The 20,080-nt window shown below is 40.9% G+C and overlaps 1 protein-coding gene across 1 annotated transcript; it reads right to left on the minus strand.

The window, feature by feature from the left end:
- Positions 1-239: 239 nt before the first annotated feature.
- LOC126419347 (fatty acyl-CoA reductase wat-like) lies at positions 240-12,418 on the minus strand. Its single transcript, XM_050086531.1, has 2 exons — positions 12,081-12,418; positions 240-546 (listed from the first exon to the last, which is right to left on the minus strand). The coding sequence occupies exons 1-2, from the start codon at positions 12,410-12,412 to the stop codon at positions 453-455; spliced, it is 426 nt and encodes a 141-aa protein (XP_049942488.1). The 5' UTR covers positions 12,413-12,418; the 3' UTR covers positions 240-452.
- Between the last annotated feature and the right edge of the window lie 7,662 nt (positions 12,419-20,080).

The following is a 20,080-nucleotide window of genomic DNA, read 5'->3' on the forward strand; positions in this document are numbered from 1 at the left end:
AGCAGCGCTGTTCCGGACTGAAGCGCCTAGAATCACTCGCCCACAATGGCCGGCAGTTCTTACTCACCACAAGGCAACAGACAGATGGTATTCTGTTATGTGAAATCAACCATACTGCTTTTAGTTGCTGTGTTAGAAACGCTTGAAATAATATAGTAAACATTACGATAAACAAAAAACCCAAATTAGTATTTATGCTGATGTAGTCGTGATAGAAGTCATCTTGAAAGCATAAGTAATTAAATGAATAAATTTAATGAAGTTATTGTGATTTACATTTGGAATATGGAAATACAATAGTTGAAAGAATTTCCTTGTAACAGCTCAGGTAATGATGTTAAGGATTAGAAAACGACATTGGTGTTGAGAATGATAGTTTGTGCCCGACGACGGATGGGCTGGGCAGGAGGAGCTTCAGAGTTTGCCGCTGCCGCTAGGTAGCCGCGCGGCAGTCATAGTCGTATCTGGGCAACGAGGATCTGCCACAGCTTGAACAGCAGCAGTGCGCCCCCTGTGGCGACCAGTGTCTGGTTCACGACGACTAACCTGAAACAGTTCATTACGACGACATGTATTTATAAAGAATACTATCATATAAGCAGTCTGTACAGGGTGGTCCATTGATCGTGTCCGGGCCAAATATCTCACGAAATAAGCGCCAAACGAAAAAACTACAAAGAATGAAACTTGTCTAGCTTGAAGGGGGAAACCAGATGGCGCTATGGATGGCCCGCTAGATGGCGCTGCCATAGGTCAAACGGATATCAACTGCGTTTTTTTAAAATAGGAACCCCCATTTTTATTATATATTCCTGTAGTACGTAAAGAAATATGAGTGTTTTAGTTGGACCACTTTTTTCGCTTCGTGATAGATGGCGCTGTAATAGTCACATACGTATAAGTACGTGGTATCGCGCAAATTTCCGCCAGTGCGGACGGTATTTGCTTAGTGATACATTAGTGTTCAGCCACATGTGAAACGTCAACCACGACCTGCAACAAATGATGTTGCCCAAGTAGGTGTTTTAGCTGCTGTCGCGGCTAATCTGCACATCAGTAGCAGACAACTTGCGCGAGAATCGGAAATCTCAAAAACGTCGGTGTTGAGACTGCTACATCAACATCGATTGCACCCGTACCATATTTCTATGCTCCAGGAATTGCAGGGCGACGACTTTGAACATCGTGTACAGTTCTGCCACTAGGCACAAGAGAAATTACGGGACGATGACAGATTTTTTGCATGCGTTCTACTTAGCGACGAAGCGTCATTCACCAACAGCGGTTACGTAAACCGGCATAATATACACTATTCGGCAACGGAAAATCCACGATGGCTGCGACAAGTGGAACATCAGCGACCTTGACGGGTTAATGTATGGTGCGTCTGATTTCCTATGTAATGTTCTACCGATGTTACTGCAAGGTGTTTCACTGCATGACAAAAAAGGCTATGTACTTCCAACATGACGGATGTCTGGCACATAGCTCGCGTGCGGTTGAAGCGGTATTGGTCGTTGAAGCACCGACAACGCCTGACAACATGCGTCAGCGCATTGTCAATGCATGTGCGAACATTACGGAAGGCGAACTGCTCGCTGTTGAGAGGAATGTCGTTACACGTATTGTCAAATGCACTGAGGTTGACAGACATCAAATTGCTTCAAATGGCTCTGAGCACTATGCGACTCAACTTCTGAGGTCATCAGTCGCCTAGAACTTAGAACTAATTAAACCTAACTAACCTACGGACATCACACACATCCATGCCCGAGGCAGGATTCGAACCTGCGATCGTAGAGGTCGCTCGGCTCCAGACTGTAGCGCCGAGAACCGCACGGCCACTCCAGCCGGCCGACAGACATCATTTTGAGCATTTATTGCATTAATGTGGTATTTACAGATAATCACGGTGTAACAGCATGCGTTCTCAGAATTGATTAGTTCACAAAGGTATATGTATCACGTTGGAACAACTGAAATAATATGTTCAAACGTACCTACGTTCTGTATTTTAATTTAAAGAACCTACCTGTTACCAACTGTTCGTCTAAAATTGTGAGCCATATGTTTGTGACTATTACAGCGGCATCTATCACAAAGCGAAAAAAATGGTTCAACTAAAACATTCTCATTTTTTTTACGTGCTACACGAATATGTAATAAAAAATGAGTGTTCCTATTTAAAAAAACGCAGGTGGTATCCGTTTGACGTATGGCAGCGCCATCTAGCGGGCCAACCATAGCGCCATCTGGTTTTCCCCTTCAAGCTAGACAAGTTTCGTTCTTTGTAGTTTTTCCGTTTGAAGCCTATTTCGTGAGATATTTGGACCGGTCACGACCAATGGACCACCTTGTATGATAGGCGGAAACTTCCAATGGTCGGCTAACTGATGGTGCGTCGCAGTTAGAACACAGAAGGGAATAAGTTTTTCTTGAGATTCAGTTTCTGTAGTTACCTAAGATGTGGTATGCTTATAGATCCTGTAAGTTCGGCCGAGCACTAATGTCATTGTGGGCGGGACATTAAACACCAATATTTGTTCATTTCTTTTCGAAGAACCATCCTCACGTGTTACTTCGTTCGCAAAAATACTAATTACATCCGCAAGACATAATACTCGGTTACTTACGAAAATAGCTAACTAAAAACTTAAAAAATCATACTTCAGAGGCACTGAATTTGGTTACTGATTGACAGTTAGAATGACTAATGAGAGATGAAGAAATTACCAGCCATTAAAAACCTCAATAGTATTTGACCTCACATTCATGGTGTAGACAGAAACAAGTCACACAGTAACAACACACACGTGCACCAGTTGTCAAGTTTGCTTACTATTCCGCCAGCAGGCCTTGGCCAATCACAAATGTGGCAGAGATTGTAGTAGGAATGTGCGCACGCTGTTTAATGCCTGAGATTAACTTTCATAGCTTCATATTTGGAGTTAATTATAATGACGAAAAATAGAGACTGAGGGAGCAGTTGGAGTTTTAATTTAACAATTCCCATCAACGATGTACGAGGTGCGATTGAAAAGTTTTACTACACCGTGGTTCAGGTCGAAAAAAAATCGATTTTCGATTTTCATCATATTTAGATGGAGTAAGTTTTTATTTAGGTACTCTGAAGACGATTTTGCTGAAAAAATCTTTTTCGAGCATTTAAAGAGCATTTTCCTACCACGTGTATTTATGTGCCACACCCACTTTTCTGTCACCCACTGTCAACTCTGAGCCATATGGAGATGCCATTATTAGCAAAATAAAATGTGCAGGCCATGTTCAAAAACGTTTGGGAACAAGGCTGAGAAAAATAACTGTTGATATCAGAGGAAAGCTGTTGACTGGACAGGGTCAGTTAACTAAAACTGGAATAGAAAACTTGCAGGTATACTATGGGCAGGAAATTGGGAGAAATAAAGAAAATCAGGAGGCAATGAAGAGAGATGTTTGGGCCATATTCTTCCATAAGTCCTCTACTCATGATAAGCCATGTCATGGATTGTGTCCATCAGGTGAAAATTCGAGGTGCAAATACAATAGGACTGAAGCAACTGGAGAATCTTATTCTCTCCAGCATTCTCTTCCTGCTGCTGTTATTACAGCAAGTAAACCTATTTTCAGAGACTTGGCTCATCCTAACCTTCTAAGGAAATGTTTGCATGGGCAGACACAGAACCCAAATGTTATGCCGGCCAGAGTGGCCGAGCGGTTCTAGGCGCTACAGTTTGGAACCGCGCGACCGCTACGGTCGCAGGTTCGAATCCTGCTTCGGGCATGGATGTGTGTTATGTCCTTAGGTTAGTTAGGTTTAAGTAGTTCTAAGTTCTAGGGGACTGATGACCATAGCAGTTAAGTCCCATAGTGCTCAGAGCCAGAACCCAAATGAATGTTTCAACAGCATTATTTGGAACCGTCTTCCTAAAACTGTTTCTGTAGGCATGCATACAATGAAACTAGGAGTTCATGATGCTGTTATTACATTCAGTTGTGGTAATATTGGAAAGTGTTGGGTATTGTAAAAGCTGGGAATTAATTCTGGTGAAAATATGATCACTGGGCTGCAACATTGCGATAAAATGAGAATAGCCGATGCAGACAGGTCTCCATCTAATATGGCCAAGAAAGCAAGACAAACATCCAAGAAGGTGAAAAAAAAGCTGAAAGAACTGTTAGAGGCCAAAGAAGGGGCCATCACATGCAGCAGACGATTTTAATTAACTGTAAGTAACAAATTTCAAAGGTTTTTCCTTTAAAGTCAATTTCCCATAAACTAAAATTTTCAGTACATATGCTCCATTATATCAGAAACTATCATAGATAAATGAATGAAATGTTCAGAGAGTGTGCATAACATAAAAACCCACCGGTGGTACTACATTAATTAATATTTCCCCATTAGGAAGTTCACAAAAAATATTTTCTGCAGAAAAAAGTTAATATTTTTTGTTAATAATTTAAAAAAGTATTTCTTAAAAACTATAAAATGGATAAAGTAGATTTTAGTACAGTTGACTATATTAGCATCATGTAACATACAGTAAAAATATTAAGGTCCTGCATTAAATAGTTTTTTCAGAAATAGGTCAAATGGTTCAAATGGCTCTGAGCACTATGGGACTCAACTGCTGAGGTCATTAGTCCCCTAGAACTTAGAACTAGTTAAACATAACTAACCTAAGGACATCACAAAGATCCATGCCCGAGGCAGGATTCGAACCTACGACCGTAGCGGTCTTGCGGTTCCAGACTGCAGCGCCTTTAACCGCACGGCCACTTTGGCCGGCAGATAGGTCAAATACTTGCATAAATTAACATGGGTTTGATAGTCAGGGTGTGGTCCCCTTAAGAATGGGCTTGTAATTGTACAATGGTGGTACTGACATGCTACGGTGATGCATCTCCTTCAAAATAGTCCCCTTCTTACTGAACACACCGACTCCAACAGTGTTTCCACTTTTTTAAACGTTCCTGGAAATTTTTTCCTGAGGTGTGTTAAGGACGCTCTCCGTATTTGCCTGGATGTCCTCAATCGAGTCAAATCGCTTCCCTTTCAGTGAAAATTTCAGTTTAGGAAACAGGTAGAAGTCTGCAGGATCAAAATCAGGGGAATATGGCGGTTGTGGAAGCATAGGAATTTTGAATTTGGTCAAAAACTGAACGATGGAAGAGGCACGATGAGCCGCAGCATCGTCATGGTGCAGTACCCAACTCCTGCCTTTCCACAATGCAGGCCTTTTCGTCCACATCTTTTCATGCAAACGGTCAAGTACACATTTGCAGTTTTCCTGGTTAATTGTCTGTCCTCCAGGGGTAAATTCATGATCGACAGTACCAGTGGATTCAAAGTTACCAACATTGTCTTCACCTTCGACCGACTTTGCCGTGCTTTTTTCTGTCATGGTGAACCTGGAGTCTTCCACTGCGAAGACTGCACTTTGGTTTCAGGATCATACCCATATAACCACAATTTGACATCTTTGATTACCCTATTTAACACATGTGGGTCATTTTTAGTCCAATGAATCAGCTCTTGGCACACTTCAAGCCGGTATTGTCTCTGGTCACTTGACAACACTTTTGGAATGAATTTCGTGGACCGCTACGGTCGCAGGTTCGATTCCTGCCTCGGGCATGGATGTGTGTGAAGTCCTTAGGTTAGTTAGGTTTAAGTAGTTCTAAGTTCTAGGGAACTGATGACCTCAGATGTTAAGTCCCATAGTGTTCAGAGCCATTTAAACCATTTTTTTGATTGGAAAGTTTTAAGAATGGATCCGCTACTGCTTATGGGTTTGGCAGGGAGGTACAGCAGTTACCGGCGCTCTTTTCCAATCTCTTGGGAGTTTGAGCTGGGCGAGAAGATTCGATAAACGCAAAGTAAGTAAGGCGCCAGTGCCGTATTCATCGATCTCGTTATGAAGCTGATGATGTCTGGTTCAGCATCTATTCACTTAGGTGGTGTTTCGACCACTGTACTCTTCTATTAACTATTGACGGAAACATCTTGTCTCTGTATTTCAAATCAGGGTGTACATAGTTGATCATTCAGGATAAATTGATGTCTATTGTACACCGTTGTTTGGTTTTTTATTCGCATTCAGCAGCTTGTTCATGGACAATCACAGTTTATTTACAGCTCTCGCACAGTTCACATTGCCTGGATCAGAGCTTCACAGTGAACGGGCCCAGCGAGCAGGCAGTGAACGCAGGCACTCGTGTCGCGGGCTGTCTGTCCCCCTCTCCCTCCCTCCCCTCCCCCCTCCCCATCGCCACAGGGAACAGGTCGGGCAGCCTTTTGAAGACTTGTATAAACGAGAAAATCGATCCTGAGGGAAATGCTTGGAGAAATCTAGAATTTCTTTATATTCACTGAAGAGCTATAGTTACTTCAAGCTGCAGATCAGCGCAAAATTGGATGCCGGAAGTTCTTTCATTTTCCCATTCAGCTGCGCTACGAATCCTGATCCCCCTCCCCATCCCCCCCCCCCCCCCCCCTGCAACATGATTGGATCACCGTGTGTAGACACCTAAAGCAATAAATTCCATGGCAAACCTTCATTTTCTACACCTTATTCATCGCTGCTAAGAATATCACATGGAGCTACGTGCCTACGATATCTACACTTCCATAGAGCTCTAAGGAATGTGCTATAAACTCCTTACAAAGAAAATGCAAGCTGGTTCTAAACGTCATAACCTGTATGGATCGCATGGTTGTCAAATTTAAAAACGAGACTACGCGAAATTGGTCTATCTGAAGCAGATATGGATGTTCAGCTACAGCTAGCAAGTATTCCTTCATGAAGTTACCCTCCATGAAAGGGCGCAAGGACTTCGCTAAAAGAAATGCAGTTTTGTAGCTCATCCGAACGTCACATTCACTTTGATTTTTCTTTCTCCTCTACTTACTCTTCAGAGAGTTTCCCTTTAAGCCTAGAAACCCCCTATACCTGCTCAGGTACTACACATTTTCCGTTTCTTCACTGTTTGACGCTGTAAACACAAGTAAACTGAACGTCCTGTAGGTATTCAGCGATTTATGAGACACTGAACATTTTGCGAACTCGCCTTCTCGCGTATAATGATGAGATCCTTTTCAATGTGGATAGAAGTGCTAAGATATTTACGGTATTACACAATACTGACTCGCCACTGCCGTTTTCAGATCATACTCTGACACTCCACTCCTTCCCACGTTCGTCAGGCATCAGCAAAAACTCCTTGTGAGTGCGTTAGCGTCACTAGAATCAATGATTTAGCTGAGCACAATTTATTTAATTTCTGTATGGTTGTCAAAGAAGCACACGAGTTTACATAGATTTTGACATGAAAATTTCAGGACAGTTGACAATATAACGCATTACGTCCTGTTTAGCAGAAATAACACTGAACAAAACAATATCAAATTTAAATAGAAGGTTCTCTACAAGATTTTTCTTACTTATACAACATGAAGTTGGCCAATAGTACGACAAATCATCGGATTCCGGTTCTAAGTTCGGTAATATTTAGGATGAAAATCAGGTCTACGGAGGATGGTTAGTTTTTGAGACAAGAAGAGCAAAAGACTACTCAAGGATGCTTGAGTTCACAGTGGACGCAAGCTGGTGAACCAACAAGTTTACGCCTCTGCTAGCAGTATTTACCTTTTGCGTGGATGCCCTGTCGGCTGCATGGCTGCTCTCACCCTCTGACAATCCTATTAAAAGCTAACCAGATCTTTACAGATTTTGTCAGCTGAAACTGTCCTATGTTTCTCGTTAGGAGAGAAAACATGCACTCATCCCTTGTCTGGAAAATAAGGCAATATACACGTGCATAGATGGTGCAGCGTGTATACTTCAATGCCCTCTCAGTTCTCACAAGAATAATTAACTATGCGGCTGTTTCGTTTCTCTGTTATCGGGGCTCAACGACTCTTCAGCTAATTTCTAGCTAATTGTCAGCCAAAGTGAGCGCAGTGTTCACCACAAAATTCCTCTTTTGGCGTCGCACAGAGCGTGATGCGCCCTGTTCTACACACGATGCTGGTTCACAGGGGAGTCCCCGAAGTTTTCGGTCTTGTGTCTTTCGAGCGTCACGTCACGGCTTTTTCAGACCAATGGGAGTGTTCCTTTCATCTTGTGGAAACTACCTACGCCAATCGAAAAGGGCCTACCTTTATACTGAGTCGAGAGATCGCCCCTTTCTACTCCTTCCGAGTCTATTTCAGCCAATTGGACATTTTGTGCCCAGTCCTGACGCCTAAAAGTTACACGCAGACATCACGAGCGTACCACTGATATGTCATATGATCAATTGCGTCGCTGGTCTGTTTGTATCCATCTGGAAATTCCCCAACGCATTTTTCTAAGGAATTTCTCTGTAGCAGGCAGCACTATGCCGCTACCTGCTCACTTCGATATACCGCCTAGCGCGTTCGTTGTCCCTCTCGCCGCAGGTCACCGACCCCTTTTAGAAGCGTTCTGTTGTACTTGGGCCGTGACGATGCAACTCGCGTCTGCCCCAAACTGAAACGTTTCTTCCAGCAGCTTTTTTCACCTTTTGCTCATTGACACACAGGATTTGGATTCTGTGTGTTAATACTGTTGAATCGAGTGTCATCCCTTTGCATTACCTACTGCACATTTTGTTAGGCAAACCTGCATATTATTGCCAAAGTATGTCAGGTGACATGTTCATCTACTTGTTACCGCACATAAAATCCCATGTAAGGTGCTAATTTCATATTCATTCAAGCTGCCATCTTACAATACCACCGACAAAACTGACCTTCCCTTATTCCACAGTTGGCACTTGTCTCGCGTTGTCGTGACCACATTATGTGCATACCTTTCCTTCATTCCCACTGGGCCACAACTTTGCTCATAAGCAAGAATGTGAACGGACAAAGAAGGAAGGAGATTATAGTTTAATGTTCCACTGACGGTGAGCTCATTAGAGACGGGGCACAAGCACGCATTACGGAAGTATGGAGAAGGAAATCGACAATGGCCTTTTCAAAGGAACCATCCTGGCATTTGTCTAGAATGCCTTACAGAAATCACGATAACCCTGAATTTGGATGGCTGGATGCGGATTTCAATCATCGTCCTCCGAATGTGAGTCCAGTGTGCCAGTCACTGGACTGACGTGCTCAGTGCAACATCGTGATCAGGTGCTAGTGCTCTCGCTTATATCAGTGAGTTGTGAATCCCTGGTCTGCCCATTGATCCAACTCCATGTTGGCGATTTACAGTGGAAAGGAACAGCGTACAGCGTGGCACTGCAACCAGTAGCTTCGAGCCAGGTTTCCATATGCAGCTAAAGTGATGGAACAGCAAGTGGCGTGACAACTGATACGGCAGTGGCGCCGTTTGCTGCTGTCAAAATTCTTATAGCATGGTTTTTAACATGGCGCCTACTGAGGTTCTTTGGACAAATGTTTGCGTTGTAAGTCAGGTTATGGCATTAGAATTGCACCAAGAATCCGATACGAACAAGACTAAGCATAAAGATTTTGGTTTGCAAGTGGGGTTTGCGCAGAAATAACTCAGGGGCAGTAAAAACACTTAGATGCAGTAGCACCCCTCAGTGAACATCGATGCCTGAACAACTTTTGGATAAAGTGCGAGGTGACGCAGAGGTTAGCACACTGAACTCGCATTCGGCAGGATGACGGTTCAAACCCGCGTCCGCCCAGCCTTATTTAGGTTTTCCGTGATTTTCCTATGTGGCTTCGGGCAAACGCCGGGATGGTTCCTTTGAAAGGGCACGAATGACTTCCTTCCCCATCGTTCCCTAATCCGAAGGAACCCACACTCAAATCAACCAAACAACCAACTTTCGGATAGTAAAAATAAGTTTCAAGTATTTATTGAGCTCTATTAAAAGATTCGATCCTCACGTTGGATATGCAAGTCTTGCTCAAGTGAAACTAAAACTGATACTTCGTTATTTGACATCTAGCGATTACCTGACATCATCCAATATTTATACCACGTCTTCAAAACTACTATATCAATGTTCTGGTGTGTTGAGCGCTATTTACAATGCCCAGAAGAGTCGTTTGAAAGCTAATATTTTCGTTCTAGCTCCCCACATCAGTTAAAAACGACGAAATACTAAAGTTATCCTACGCTGAATTCTGGAGTTACGTTTCTTGCAGGTGCGCCACCAGAGACCTCTCTACTTCATTTCTCAATTCCGCTGGACAAGTGTTTAAGAGTACTGAAGTTCCAAGTACTAGAACCTGATATACTGCCAGTATTGCATTAAATTTCATCATTTGCATATTTAAGGAAGCCAATTCGAACCTACAAATCATTTTACACTAATTGCCCAGTAATACTCGCTTAATCTCACACAAATCATCTCCAAGCTAGTCGCAGGTTGTGTCCCAAAAATGAACAGCATAGAGACAGAAGAGATGACACTTTCTGCAGGACCTGACCATCATTTCGCAGGACAATGCTCAAACACGTACAGTGCAAGCTGTTACTGATTTGTTTGACTGATGGGGCTGCTAAGTGCTATACCACCTACTGCACTCCCCTGACTTATGCCCTCGTAAGTTCAACTCGATTTCTAACCTGAAAGAAACACGTCACGGCATTCGCTTCAGAATTGCTACAAATTCGTCGAGCAATAGACCGCGCTGCTTGAACTGTCAACACAGCTGACACTGCTAAGAGTGTCCTGCGAATTACACATCGCTGGCAACGGGTTATACACAATGCTGGTGACTACTTCGAAGATCAGTAAAACTTTGAAACACGTATGTATTTTGTACGAGCTGTAAATAAATAGTTGCTACTATTAAATTTCCAACACTCGTATTAGTGCGAAAACCGTCAATACACACGTTAGCTTTGAAAGCACTGAAAACAAGATAGAAGCTGCTAGATTTGCTTTTGACGCCAATTGATGGTGGGGGAAGGAAGGTAAAGTTGAGTCTCTTTTGCTGCTGTCAAAACCCCGGCTTTAAAGCAAGATCACACTGACCGTTACCGCACTGTCACGGCATTGTCGCGTCAAGGTGTATTCACACTGTCCGTCTACGTCATGGCGCGTCAAGTCAATTCAGATCAAGTGATCTCAACTCGTATGGCTTTCCTCAACGGTTTTCTCGCAAGAATTGCGACCTTCGCAAAATGATTTTCACCTCTTTCTACGCGCGCACTACTAGATCCACATTTGTACAAAAATGACATTTATTGGACTCAAATGATTTACAGCTTGCAGGGATAGCTTGCATTTAGACAAGGAAGGCACGAGTACAAAACAACGCAAAAATCTGTGTGGGCCCCATAAATATCATTGCGCGGTACAGAAAGAGAATTTCACACACTATAAAAGGAGCTTAAGGAAGAGGAATCTGCATTTTATAAGTATTTTAGGAAGTAGGAGCACCAGTTTTTCATTTGTTACGTCAAACTGCACACAGACTTGTTAAAAGGAACAGAAAGTTACAGGCTGCCATCACATCTCGTGAATAACTGGTTTGTTTAAAATTGAGTTTAGTGCACTGCAAATTTTTGTGCATTAGTCATATCTCCCTCGATGCTTTCCCTTCAAGATTTGTAGGATTTGTTTACATCTTGTATTTGCCTTTCAATAGTTAAAGTGCCTAATATATACTGATGTTAGCTAGCGAAACCACAGAAATATTGGCCACTGATGCTTGCAAAATTGTTTCACACACAGTCAAGGGATCTACTTAACAACAAATAAGCCTGCCACGAACACACATTTAGCCAAACAACTCTAATACATTACTTGATGTATACTTCACTAAAAAAGCATTTTGCCACTGTTACAAATTCTGGAAGTTTCAGTCCTTTTCTTTATGAACGATTGAAGATGCCTGACAGCATGCAAAAAAATTCCACTTACTAATTACTCTGCTTCTAACCACATTTCATTTCAAGTTGCAGCCGTATTGAAACCCATTTGATTGTAAAATATTACGCAAGGTGCCAGTATACATAAAAATGATTTTTCCACTCCTCTCTGCGCAGAATGCGTCACGCAGCCGTCTTCGTACTGGCACAGCACTGTAGTTCCAAGAACTACCATGCAAAAGATAATGCACTTACCGACGGTATCTTTTCCTTGCTGCCTCCAAGGTGTCAAAGCTCTCGTTCAGAAGGTAAAGACGCAACCCACGCACGGTATTGCTGATGAACCATTCCCAGTCGACGTCTACGATGTCACAGGGAAAGAGCTTGCGGTCGACTGCACCCATACGGCCCAGGAGGGAGGCAAAGTTGTCATCTTTGAACGTCCACTCTCTAGTTGTGAATGGTTCCAGAGCCTGTGAGACCCCATGAATACGCGAGTACATGTTCCACAGTCTGAAACATTGGTTTGATGTCAGTACGTGAAGCCAAAATTCTCTGTCGCGATTCATTGTCAACGTGGAAGTCATATAAGAACATTGAGGAGCTTTGTGGAATACAACCTATAAATCTATGGCTTATTTTTCGGGAGAACAATTTCAATGACCCGCCACATTGTACAGAATATTCCCTCCAAGCTTGGTTTCAGAATTCCGTTATTTCAGTGAATGGCAACACTGTGTCTGTCTGATGTGTAGTTAGCTGCTCGTAAGTTTATATGTTTGTTTTTACATCAGACGAAGTGACGTGGAAACGAATGAAAATAAAAAAGATTTACTGCTATAGTAGTTTGCACAAGACAGAAACTAAAAGGAAGAAGTCAACTGCCGATGCATACATGAGCAATACTGGAGCTGAGGTTAGGGAAAAGAAATTTTTGCTAAAGAACGAATTTTCCAAGAAAAAAATGTCACCTAAAAGTGTAACAAAACCAGCAAAAGGAATTACATGAAATGTTTCATAATGGACAGAGTAAGGACATGCACGATTCTCATTTAGCACAGGCCATGGAAATTAAAGGTAAGAAACTGAATAGAAAGAAAACCGAAAACACAAAGACTTTTCGACGCACCATCTGAGAGTATTTGTTAGTTGTCAGAGGATCTAAGCTTATAATTTGCCGTGTAGCTTTCTGTAGACTTTTAAGTAAGGAGACTCAGGGTCATACAGTAAAAGATGTTAATTAATGAAACATCTGAAAAATGGAAATGAGCGTTTGGCGTCATTGGCCGGGAGGCCCCTTGCGGGGCAGGTCTTATTACATGCGACGCCACATTGGGCGACCTGCTCTCCGGATGGGGATGAAATGATGATGAAGACAACACAACACCCAACCCCTGAGCGGAGAAAATCCCCGACCCATCCGGGAATGGAACCCGGGCCCGTAGGACGGCAATCCGTCTCCCTGACCACTAAGCGTACAAACATTTGAAGAAAGAAGGGCAGTCACTACAGTCCGCTATATGAAATAGAAACAATTGTCTGGATTAAATTAAATAAACATTTAAGCGTGATTCTCAGTGAAACAGTCGTTATTCTGGCACTAAATCAAATTCAAATTGCTTCCAGAATCCAAACTTGAATATCAAGATATTATTTGAAGCGTTCTCCATATACTTTTTTGAACATGCTGGTAAAAAGCTTACTGTGAATTATAAACTTATTTCAAGTTTTTCAAAGAACACTGTAACTGTGATTTAAGCAGGCCGAGACAGATATTTGTGGTGTCCATGATGTCACAACTTGCTGAGAAGTGATCCAACAGATGTTTGGAAAGTAGAGAGTGCACTGCTCCAAAGAAGGCAGACAGAAAAAAGATCTCATCCGCATGAGCTAAACACAATCTTCTTTTCTTGCTGCTGAGTTTGATTATTCTCAGAATTGACCAGATCCAAAGTTGAATGTGACCAGTAAATTTTATAAGAGGCTCTATGGTTGTATGTGTTTAACGTTCACAACCACAATGACAGTTCGTCGTTTACGTAGTCTTTTATGGAAATGGAGGCGAAAAAAGATTCAAATTCAGTTCCCTCATTTCTACCCATGCTTTAAAAAAAAAAAAAACATTGCTGGAAAAATGGTTTTGCTTACTGGCTGCAGAGGACAGAGACTGTAATTATCACTTCATTTGCTTCATGCTTAACCAGAGTCTGTCGAGTGGAGGTTACACAAAGATACATCTTGTCTGGGAACATCCTTTCCGGCAGTGCAACAGGAAAATAGGATTAATAAAACAAAAATTAAGAAAGTGGAGACAATTAACTGTTTTATCGTATCTTTCAGTTACAGTAGAGTGCAGACCAATCCTTATCCATTTTAAGTTTGCTTGGGCAGGATATTAATAAAGGAATGAAGAGGTGATCCAAACGAACCCTGTCTCTCAAAACCCATGGCAAAATGAAGTATATTCGAGATACAGTCATACTCATAACTGAAGTATACAGTTAGTGGTACTATACTGTGCTGATTAACTTACATCGGTACATTTACGCTGGTTCTTCTGTGGAAACAGAAACGTACTACTCAACAGGATAATGAACTTGAAACTGTGAATCATGAAGCAATAACATCTGTGAAAGAAGATGATGCTCATGGCTTGTTTAATAAATGGATGAAGAGAATTGTGTTTGGTTGAGTAGGATGTTTGATGAAAGCAAGGTATGAAACGTAAGAGACTGCAATAAATAAATAACTATTACACTATATCTTATTACATTAGCACTATATAAATAGAGTCTAGCACTGTTACTACTACACGTAAAATTAAACATATTACCGCACTATTTACTCTTTTACTGCTGATTTACGAAAAAGTACCATTATGAAAGTTTACTTTTATTCTTATATTTTCAAGATTTTAGCACTTTAAATTTTTAAAATAAACTATTTCTTGTTAAAAAACCCAAATATATCAGTGACTTGTATAAATATTACACATAGTTTTTATTTACATGCAATTCTAAACATCTTTGACTCCAAATATCTCAATTCGCCATACCGGCTTTACGTATCCTTATTCCATAAACCCATTCAACTGCAGGTGTGGTACACACTGTAACGTATTTACTACATCCTGGTGCGATTATGGTTAACGAAAAGAGTTAGAATGAAACATGGCGTCAGCTAAAAGCTCAACGCTCTCGAAGAGCAGCAAGGAGGGGGTTGATCTTAACGTCATCGACAGAGACGGATCACTAAGAGCAATGTCACACGTCGTCACTCCACGAGACACTCCGGAAATGCTTGGGTTTCAACGTGGGACACGGGCACATGGCCTCTCCTTCCATTACCGGCAAAATACTGATGGTGGAAAAATGGGCACACCTGGTCTGCGAAACCATATTGTTGCCACAGACGATGTTGAATGAGGACTTGTGCTGTCTGTGGTTGGCTGACTGTAGCTGCAGTAGGAAAAATAGTCAAAGATTTACTCAGGACAGATTCCCAGGAATACACTCACGTTTTAGAAGAATGTATGCTACCAATCTTTTATCCTATTCATTCAGCAGTGGAAAGATCTATAATCCACCTAATGCGTAACTGCAACAGTTTGAAAACATTTCAAACAACCCACTAAGAGCGTGACAGATGCCCAGAGGTATCGGAATGTATCACAAAGACTCCATAGGCAAATAAGGTGGAGTATGACTGGGCATTGATGGTTCATCACAACGAACTGCGACAGGAGATACCTGAGAGGTTCTTCGAGATCACTTTTTGCCATGTGAGAGGAGACTGGATTGCATCAACATACGAGGGCTGTCCAGAAAGTAAGTTACGATCGATCGAGAAATGGAAACGACTATGAAAATCCGATAAAGCTTTGCAAAGATGTGTTGGGCAGTGTCTCTAGTATGACTCTAGGTAGAATTATGTCGCTCTTTTCATTCCTGAGCTCTTAGTGAGCGCGTAAAGATGATATAGAAAATAGTGTCTTCCGCCAAGTACGAGCGCCTGGTGAGAATTTTCCCTGAAGCTATGCAACCAACATTACATAAGTGTCGTGCGGTTTCTTCTTCAAGACAATTCTCAGCCTCATTCTGCAGGGGCAATGAAGATGTTCCTGCATCGTTTCAATTGGAAATGTTTGGTTACCCACAATGCAGCCCGTAATTGTCTCCCACTGAGTTTCATCTCTGCTCAAACGAACCGCTGGCTATGAAGACAACATTTTGCCACAGACAACGAGCTTTAGGCCAGCGTAGAGAATTGGCGGAAAGCACTGGCGGCTGCCTTCTATGATGAGGGTATTGGAAAGTTGGTACAAAACTACGACGAATGTCTGAGTCAGAACGGCGACTACGTAGAGAAGTAGCTGAAAGGTGTAGCTAACTGTTACAAATGAAACATTTCTGATTTTCACTGCGATTTTAATTTCGCGATCAATCGTAACTTACTTTCTGGACAGCCCTCGTACTAGATCACTAAAATTAATAGAACTCCTGCCAAATAATATGCCTTACAGATCGAAAAACTGGTGAAAAGCTGATGTAAGATTTTCACTGATTTTGTAAAATGAATATTCATAGTAATGAAACCAAAGACACCTAAACTGTATGGAAAAACAAAGCTCCACAAAACACAAATGTCAACACAGTGTGTGATTAATTATATATAGAACCCAGTGTACCTTATTAGTCAAAAGCTGAACACTCTTCTCACATAATATTATACATATCAAAAATGATTCACAATAAAAAACCCGAGAACGTTAGTAAACAACCTAAAAGACCTAATTTTTTTAAATTCCTGTCTTTGATCACACTATCAGTTCTTTCGACAATGACCGGTTTCAGTCAGTAATGACCATCCTCAGGTCTTTTTTACACTATGCCCTAAAGTGATGAGGCCACAATGGCATAGTCAAAACATATAAATATAATCAGCACAGCATCTTCACATACATCTAAAATAATGTGTAGAATAGGCCACATCGTCCACACAGTCATACTTGAGTAGCCACTTGCAATAATGACTGTGTGGACGATGTGGCCTATTCTACACCTTATTTTAGATCTATGTGACGATGCTATGCTGATTATATATTTTGACGATGCCATTATGACCTTATCACTTTAACATGATATAAAAAATATCTAAGGATGGTCATTACGGACTGAAACCGGCCATCGTCTAAAGAATTGACAATGTGATCAAAGAATGGAATAAGAAAAAACATTTGACAGTATTGCGACTATGTCGCAGTTGGTGGAATAAAAGACCTAATCAAAGAACGAAAAATTCGTGTTCTTTGACATCACCAACCTCGGCATCAGTATTCCAATACAAGAAAAGATTAATACTATGGAAAACAACTTTCCACAATATAGATAATTACCCATCAGAGAAATATGGGAGATCATTGACATCCTAAAACTAGCAGTAAACCAGAATTACATTGAATTCAATAAGGCATTACACACACAATAGGATGGAGTAACCGTGGGGTGTAGCATAGAATAGGCCACATCCTGATATATCAGGCCACTGTACCTGATATATTTTTTAGTTCCACAAACAATTTTACAACGAAAATTGTATATTATTAAAGTTATGTCCCGGGTGGTTACGAGTAAACTTTAACTATTTAACATGTTATAATACGGAAACTAATTACCGTACTAGTACCAAACTTGGCAGCATTAATGTCCAGAATATGGGGTATGATTTCCATGTGTCACAGCGCCACCATCCAGTTCCAACTATGGCCACCAGTGAAACCTATTTGTTCACTAGGAGTGAAATAGTGCGATTATAGCAATTAGCTATATCTACAACCAGGCGACCATTACAAAAGTGGGGGCTCGTCCGGGATCTTTAAGTGCATCGATGATAATAGTGCAGCGATAAATTTCGTAAGTGCTTATCATTCCAAAAAAGTTTATTTGTGCAGTGTGGCAACAGTGAAAATATGTCAAAAATAAATAAATAAATAAAGTGTGTTTGTGCGACTACGCCACTCGGAAGATTAACGTCTGGATTATGTCAATGGAATTCATCAATCAAGACTTCAGCTTCGATAAAACCGAATAGAAGCGAAGAAAGCCAACAGGAACACCGATCACGACATAGCTACATATAGCAAGGTATTTTGTTGTTGTTGTCATTTAAAATAATTATTAGTTAACATGTCTCTACCTGAGAGTGATGAGATCGTAGGAAATGTAAAAATTGAACCAGGGGATGGTGAAGAATTAAACTTAACAGAGTGGCTAGCAGGGTTTGCAACTCAAATAAGCTCGCAACTTAAACAGTCAATTGAACAAGTAAGTTTGGATTGTAAACAATCAAGTGAACAAGTACATTTGGATGTTAAACAATCAAGTGAACAAGTAAGTTTGAAACTCACAGATAGACTTGATAAGTTAAGTTTGGATTTTGATCTATTAACTACTCATCTCAATGAGAAGTGTGAGGAAATTAAAACTACCATCAGTAAGGACACTAGCGAACAGCTGATACACTTCAGAAAAGAATTTCAAATTAAAGTTGAAAGTTTAAATGAAAATATACAAGCTAACACAGACAGCATTGCTGTCATCTACCACAGAATAGATACTGAAGTTGAAAGATTAGATCAGAGAATAGACAAAACATCAGAAAACCTTAAACAAGAATACAACCTGTATACCACTAATGTAGATACAAAAGTAGAAAAGATACACACTAAATGTACACAATTGGAGGACGCATTGATGTCCAAACAAACGATTTACAATCAAAATACAATGTATGGGCACATCCAAGTGAAATGCTTTCCTGATGAAAATCTGCACCCTATTGACATTATTCACCAATGTAAGGATATGTTTGTTGTAGGAATGTCAGATAACATAAAAATTAAGTTAGTAAAACGGTTCATAGAAGGGGAGGCCCTATCCTGGGCAAATGAGAATAATGATTCTTGGAATACTTTTGGAGAGATTGAAGCTAAATTTATTTGCAAATTTTGGTCACAATCCATACAAGCCAGATTAAAGTCAGAATTTCTAAATGGACCAGTGTATAGAGGGAAAGTAGGGGGAATGCAAAAATTTTGCAGAGATCAATTGAAAAAACTTGCTCACTTGAATAACTCTTTTGATATTATGACACAAATTGATGTTTTAAAAAGAAGGTTACCAGAGAGACTGCAGTGGGAATTGGTCCATGGACCAGACGATTCAATGGAAGAGTTCCTGAAATTTGTAGATAGATTAGATAGGGCCCTGGAAAGAGAAAATAACCAAAGTTTTGGCTCTGGCAACAATCAGTATCGGGGGTGGAACAGGAATGTAAATAGAGATTATTATGGGAGGAGAGACTTTGAAAATTCTGGAAATAATGCTCCAAATAGGGGAGATAGGAGATATGAAAATGATTTCAGAAACAATACACAGGAGGGAGAATGGAGGAGAGATAACAGGAATGATAGAAATAGGTATTGGGGAAGAGAACAAGATAGAAGGGGGTTTGTTGAAACTAGTGAACAAAACGACAACTACAAACAGACAGACCGAGGGAACCAGCTGGAAAACGGTGGACAGTCCCACTAGATGTCTGTAGTTTTGGGGCTAGACAATATTGTGATAGGACAACACATAACCGAAACTGGAAAAGGAGAGGATACAATGTAAAGAGTAAATACCATGAAAATATTGATGTTGTTAGAATGAATAAATTAGAATTTAATAAAAGGTTTTGGGATACTATGAGTAAAAGTGATACAGTTAATAAAAACAGTGTTTAAGCACAGGTAGTTAGTGAAAGTGCAGAAGTTGAAGGTATTGCAGAGTTCCATAGTTGGGCTGAAAAAGATACTGGTGTTAATAACAAGTCAGACACACCACAAATAGAATCTATTTTGGGGGGTTTATTTGATAAGAAGGGGGATGCCGAAGTGTTTAATGGAGCCAAAGGCTCAATTGCTGAGATTCAGATACATAGGGGGGAAACTGAAGATGGGGTTGTTGTGGAGGAGGAGGAAGAAGTAATAGAGGGACATTTAAATAATGATCCTAAATCAAGTGATGTTATTGATGAGAGTGTGGAGGAAGAAATAAAAGTATTTGTAGAATTGAAAAGTGATTATGTAGTAAAGGTAAGTGATGTGACAAACATGGGTAATAATGAGGTTAATTTAAGTGAAATGCAGACTAGGGAATGTGTATCTGAGGACAAGCTATTGCCTATTGGGAACTATGAAACACTAATCTATG

This window comes from Schistocerca serialis, chromosome 9 (genome assembly GCF_023864345.2).
Source record: "Schistocerca serialis cubense isolate TAMUIC-IGC-003099 chromosome 9, iqSchSeri2.2, whole genome shotgun sequence".
In the NCBI taxonomy this organism is placed as follows: domain Eukaryota; kingdom Metazoa; phylum Arthropoda; class Insecta; order Orthoptera; family Acrididae; genus Schistocerca; species Schistocerca serialis.

Bases quoted from the DNA above. Each gene is read 5' to 3' on its own strand.
- LOC126419347 (XM_050086531.1), bottom strand. From the start codon at position 12,412: ATGACTTCCACGTTGACAATGAATCGCGACAGAGAATTTTGGCTTCAC. The intron at 547-12,080 runs GTAAGTGCATTA...GAACTGTTTCAG, and splicing joins GCAAGGAAAAGATACCGTCG to GTTAGTCGTCGTGAACCAGA.